At 52.0% G+C, this 6433-nt stretch overlaps 1 protein-coding gene across 1 annotated transcript in view; it reads right to left on the bottom strand.

Moving 5' to 3' along the window:
* The window catches only part of LOC142135144 (maestro heat-like repeat-containing protein family member 1), a 75668-nt gene that overhangs the window by 43483 nt on the left and 25752 nt on the right, over window positions 1–6433 (bottom strand). The window contains 7 exon segments of the mRNA XM_075194573.1: window positions 3526–3648; window positions 3894–4013; window positions 4269–4376; window positions 4551–4603; window positions 5130–5271; window positions 5713–5753; window positions 5917–6061. Of these exon segments, the coding sequence (XP_075050674.1) occupies window positions 3526–3648; window positions 3894–4013; window positions 4269–4376; window positions 4551–4603; window positions 5130–5271; window positions 5713–5753; window positions 5917–6061 (732 nt within the window).

The raw sequence follows: 6433 nt of genomic DNA, 5'->3' as shown, positions 1-6433 counted from the left end.
TAGAGAGCGGAAGGGGGGGGGGGGGTCAGACGTCAGGGCCGGCGTAGAGAGCAGAAGGGTGAGGGGGGGTTAGGGCCAGCGTACAGTGCAGAGGAGGGGGGGGGGGGGGTCGGAAGTCAGGGCCCGCGTACAGAGCAGAAGGGAGGGGGGGTCAGACATCAGGGCGGCGTACAGAGCAGAAGGGGGGGGGGGGTCAGACGGTCAGGGCCGGCGTACAGAGCAGAAGGGGGGGGGTGGGGGGGGGGGGGGGGGTCAGACGTCAGGGTGGCGTAGAGAGCAGAAGGGGGGGGGTCAGACGGTCAGGGCCGGCGTACAGAGCAGAAGGGTGGGGGTGGGGGGGGGGGGGGGGTCAGACGTCAGGGCGGCGTAGAGAGCAGAAGGGGGGGGGGGTCAGACGGTCAGGGCCGGCGTACAGAGCAGAAGGGGGGGGGGTGGGGGGGGTCAGACGTCAGGGCTGGCGTAGAGAGCAGAAGGGGAGGGGGGTCAGACGTCAGGGCATGGCGTAGAGAGCAGAAGGGGAGGGGGGGGGGGGGGTCAGACGTCAGGGCCGGCGTAGAGAGCAGAGGGGTTAGAGGTCATAGGTAGCTGAATACGTCATTTTCTTTACATGGCTGCAGGGCTTTGCTAAATACATGGTGCCTCTATGTACTGAATATAGAATAGATGCTCTGCGATGTCTCATATATACAGTACATAGAATAGATGCTCTGCGATGCCTCATATATACAGTACATAGAATAGATGCTCTGCGATGCCTCATATATACAGTACACAGCACTTTGTACATAGATAATACATGCTCTGCTCCTCGTCTATGTCTAAATCGCTGTGTGCTGCATATGTAATGCTCTGCGCGGTGCCTCTTCCCTACGCACTGACCATACACTATCTGGAATAGACTATAGTTCAGGTTGCACGAGGGTGCAGCACCCGGCCTCACCTTGGTGTCAAAATAAAGAAGACATTCCGCAAGATATCAGACTCAATCAGAGGAAGCACAAGTTCTGTGGGAGCGTAGACTGCGACGTATCCGTAACACAAGATGAGCGCGCTCTTCATCTTCTCCAGCTGCCCGTCCGTCCGATCCCTGCCAGAAAGGAGAGAGAAGTTCTAAGATAAAGCCGATATCGCTGCATGTGATAACACTGGGCCTGATTCATCGAGGAACGCAAACTCATGTTTCATACTTTGAGTGACGCAAACCCTTATATTTGCGTTGGAGTTTGAGATTGAGTTGACTTTGAGTGCCGTATCTGCTCTGTTCGCGCAGTGTATGTGGTGTTTTACGTAGCTCAAGTCCCGTTTAGCAGATGTGTATGAGTTTGCGTACCTTGATGAATCAGGCCCACTGTTATTACACATTACACACTGTAGTTCATGGAGTAGAATCACACCTCCTTATTCCAGGCCATTCTGACGAGGCGGGTAAAGAGAAACACACACACATTTTACGGGCACAGTCTGCTGTGGGCGACAGCTGCACAACGGTGACACTACATGGAGCATTTTGTATTTCCATCCCGAGATTACTTCCAGAAGCCGTCTGACCCCTTCTCAAACAACCGTCACCGGCTTCCATAAACCCGGTCTGTCTGTAACCCGCTCACATATGTCATGTGTCCAGGACACAGACTCTTACATTACTTCACAGTAAAATGGTTTGTGCTTTTTTTTTTTTTGTCCTTTACAAACAAAAAACCCCAAAACAAACGCCCCTTGCTGTTCGCCATGTCAGACTCCGCACGTCAGCGCCATTCTGGGAAGGTATATTAATATGGTCGGGGGATTTTTGTACATTTAATGTTCGGTGATTTTGCACAGTTCTGTGCATCAGTTTATATAAGTGAACCGCTGGAGTGTGTATTGTATGAAATGTGTAATTTACAGAAGACATCCGAATCTCAGATCAACACCAATCGTGTGACTGAACCTAGAGCTGAAGGCTGAGATATTGGTGACACGGCATAAATCAGTGAGACCCCCAGGCAGGTGCGGGAGGACCGCGCCCAGCAGGTGCGGAAGGACCGCGCCCAGCCGCCAGGCAGGTGCGGAAGGACCGCGCCCAGCAGGTGCGGAAGGACCACACCCAGCAGGTGCGGAAGGACCGCGCCCAGCCGCCAGGCAGGTGCGGAAGGACCGCGCCCAGCAGGTGCGGAAGGACCACACCCAGCAGGTGCGGAAGGACCGCGCCCAGCCGCCAGGCAGGTGCGGAAGGACCGCGCCCAGCCGCCAGGCAGGTGCGGAAGGACCGCGCCCAGCCTCCAGGCAGGTGCGGAAGGACCGCGCCCAGCCGCCAGGCAGGTGCGGAAGGACCGCGCCCAGCCGCCAGGCAGGTGCGGAAGGACCGCGCCCAGCCGCCAGGCAGGTGCGGAAGGACCGCGCCCAGCCGCCAGGCAGGTGCGGAAGGACCGCGCCCAGCCGCCAGGCAGGTGAATTACAGGTAGGACATGGGGACATGAAACCAGCATTCAGATGAAGCAAAAATAAGGCACAACCGGTAGTGCTGCAGGGAGAGACATTTACTCAGGGACAAGGTGAAACATTAGCCGTACTGTAAACATACATTAAAATTCCAGTAAAGAAGATTGAACACCCCCGTATACCAGTCTCTCTACAGAACTCTCCCATTAACATTCTTTCCAGAGGAGAAGACAATCTGAGAGCGGGAAGAAGCCCGAGATGATGGTCAGGAAGCACTAATCCCTCCGAGAGGAAGAAGCAGCCATTTTATACACCCCCTGAAATACAACATCATCATAACAACATCTCGGCTCTGCTTTGTCCATTACAGCGAGGTCTGAATATTGAATTAACATTCCCCACATACAGCGTCATTCATATGGCGGGAGGGAGTCGTATAGCCAGCGAATAAACAGAAAACGCATTTCTGACCAAGGAACAGATCCAATAGCGGGACGGGACCAATCTCCTACAGCCTCCGACTCACAGGGGCACCGACCAGGACATCGGACAATCTCTGGACAGGGCAGAACCTGTTCCCTCAGTGGAGAGGGGTCTCCATCACCCCATGAGATGCAAGAAGGAGACAGAGACCTCTGATGCCGCCCCCTCCTAGAATTAAACACTCTCCCACAAAGCGGGAGAAACAAAGAGTCTTATACACATGTTGCATAAAGACGGACATACAGCTCAGATACAGAAATACACCCCATCCCAGCACAGAAGGCTACGCAGGTCATTCAGCTAGTTACAATCTATGTCACATTAGGGTCTGCAGCGCCCACAACCATATACACATTATTTCCTGTATATGAACCTGACCTCTGATAGTCATAGACTAAAGGAGAATAAACGCCTGTCACCAGCAATCAGCCAGAGGCCACATTCTGCAGATCTCACTCCCAGAATGCCTCTGTGACCGGCAATCAGCCAATCAGAGGCCACATTCTGCAGATCTCACTCCCAGAATGCCTCTGTGACCGGCAATCAGCCAATCAGAGGCCACATTCTGCAGATCTCACTCCCAGAATGCCTCATTCTGAATGTCCCTGGAGCTGTACATACCTTGAATAAGTTCAATATGCCCATGTTTTTCTTCATGATGTCTGATTTCAGGAACTCAGACATTTTATCCAGCGTGTCATCCAAGTGATGAGCTGAGCAGATGCCGAACGCAGCAGCCAGACCCTGGGAAGAGAGAGAGTTATTACAGGACCCTGACATCAGTCACTGTTATATACGACTTGTGAGATTACAGATCTCTGTCCCCCCGGGTACCAGACACCCCCAGACTGCAGAGGACAGATATCGCGGTGACACACAAATACATACAGCCAGCGCCGTGGAGGCTGATCGGATATTAAGCACTAATTATATTACTTAGCGCTGTACAGATAATAGGACACGGGGGTACAGCACCATTTCTGCATTACCTCTCTCTCAGCTTCATCCTGGTACCGGGCAGATGCCAGCAGCTCTGGGAGTTCTCTTCTCACCACATCCCGGTTGGCACAGGCCCCCAGAGTACTCCCAATACATTTGTAGAGGAAATTCTAGGAATAAAAGGACATTAGCGTCCTCTGCTGGACAGAGGGAATTCATCACAGAGCAGCCGGTAAAGAAGGGGAGGAACAATGCTGGATCCATCACCCTCTATAATAATGTGTCTCAGCGTCCAACCCCCTCCTGGTTCTATAATAAATATATATATCCAAGAGGGGCTGGAGGCTGAGACGAGGAGACACTTTATTATAGAGAGTGATGGATCCAGATATATAAATCCTGGAGGGTCTCCGGCCGTTACTAACCTTCTCCACCGGTGAACCGCTATAGGAGTTCAGCTGTTTCCTCATCTCCTGCGACAGCTGACAGATCCAGCCATCATCAGACACAGCCTGCAGAGAGTCCACCAGGAGCTAGACAGGACAATGACAGATAATAGAGCCAGCTCTGAGCATATGACACGCAGCAGAGAGAGGGAATATTCCCCAATACTACAGATATTCCTAATGGAGCCATAGCTGGATGTGAACTGACCACACTGCCCCCTAGTGGTCTCATCCCAGGAATGGTGGCTTTTGTGGCCTTACCTTGAGTAACTTATCCTCCCAGTCTCTCAGCTGCAGAGTCTTCCCATCGGATTCTACAAGAAGCCAAATCAGGGTTAATGCATCCAGAGATTTCTGGAACTTTCACGCTAATAATTGTACCCCCTGAGCCAGACGGGTATATAATACCTTATTAGGGATTTATAGATTAATAAGACATCATTGTCCTGTACACAGATCACATATGACCTTGTCTTGTACAGAGACTGGGGCATAGGGTGACTGGTCATGTGACTCATCAGGATTAGGAGACAGGTGACTGACTGGTCATGTGATTTTATGGGGCCATCAGGAACATGGGTCAGGTCTAGTTCCATGCCAGTGTAATACTCAGGTGTGCAGTACTAGCCAGAGGCGGCAACGTTACTCTCCAGCCACTTGTTCCTGCACAAAACCTCCGAAATCACATAAAACGTAATATTATTTCCTAATAATCACCACAGTACACGTGCCAGAAGCATGTTATCAGATGTCTGTGCTGTGACTGCAGTGTGTGAAGGGGCTGGTCCTGGCGCACTCGCTGTACGGACTACACTATGGTGTTAGGTGGGTCTGTCCTACCTTCCAGGCACTGCAGCAGTTTGGGGATCTCCTGGTCCCAGCACTGTCCGATAGTTGGGTGAATGTTAAGCTGCATTACAGAGAGTAGACGTAGAGCTGCACAGTTCCTTCCGTCATTGGGTTCCAGGGATGCAGACACCACCTAAATAACGCACAAAGAATCCACCATCTGCAACCAGTTCATCTTATGTCATCTAACATATTCCCCCTGTCCTAAATCACATGCCAACAAGACACAAAACTACCGGTATACACAGATAATGTCCCCCTGGAGGACCCAGTGAGATGCATTATTGCCTGTGGCATTTCCAGGTCTGATCCTATAGGTGAGATCTAGGAAGAGTTCCCTCTTGGGTTGTACCAACTAACCGGAAGCCGTTCTATTCTGTAGAACTTCACCATCAATATAGAACTGAACGTGTAGACTTTAGAGGGGAGAAGGGACACTGCCTCCCCAGAAGTGACGTATGGAAGCAGCTACAGTCGTCTTGGTGAACCACAGATACCAGCAGAGACCTCTGCAATCTCTCGGGACAACTGTACAACCCCATAAATCAACCACAAAATCTAACATTGTACTTACCAGGAGCCGTGCGAATAAAGCGTAAGGAGACGGAAGATTCACTGCGAAGACAAAAAGTAGGAGAGGGGAAAACGTGTGTGGATCAGACAATGCAGTAAGAGAATCAGATCGGTTACATAGAAGACGGCAGAGAGAAGAGCTGAGAAGATAGAGGCCAGAAAGACGCAACGTGCGACAGGCGATGAGAAGACGAGAGGCGCCCACCGTTCACATTGTAGTTTATGAGGAACTTCTCCACGTCTTGCTCCTGCTTCTTCTGAGCCAGGTGGACCAGGCTTTTACATACAGAGGTCAAAGCATTCGTGAATTGTATGGGGACTACAAATTCCAGGAGGTATGGCCACAAGATCTGAAAAATGGAAACCAGGAAACAATTAAACACAACTACCCGCCCCCGCATGCTCAGGACAAAGCACCTTTACATAGCAATCTACACCCCCCAACCCCAGGGCGTCTCCGGGGAGCATCCTCTGACCCCCAACAGAGCCCCCTACACCCCCCACAGGACATCTCTAGAGAGCATCCTATGACCCCCCCACACCCCTCTACACCCCCCAACCCCAGGGTGTCTCCGGGGAGCATCCTCTGACCCCCAACAGAGCCCCCTACACCCCCCCCACAGGACATCTCTAGAGAGCATCCTATGACCCCCCCCCCCCACAGAGCCCTCTACACCCCCCAGGACATCTTAGTAAAGCACTCTCCACCCCTTGTATTAGTA

Source organism: Mixophyes fleayi, unplaced genomic scaffold (genome assembly GCF_038048845.1).
Source record: "Mixophyes fleayi isolate aMixFle1 unplaced genomic scaffold, aMixFle1.hap1 Scaffold_62, whole genome shotgun sequence".
NCBI lineage: Eukaryota > Metazoa > Chordata > Amphibia > Anura > Limnodynastidae > Mixophyes > Mixophyes fleayi.
Note: the sequence above shows the minus strand (reverse complement) of the source record. Positions and strands in the feature narration are given on the sequence as shown.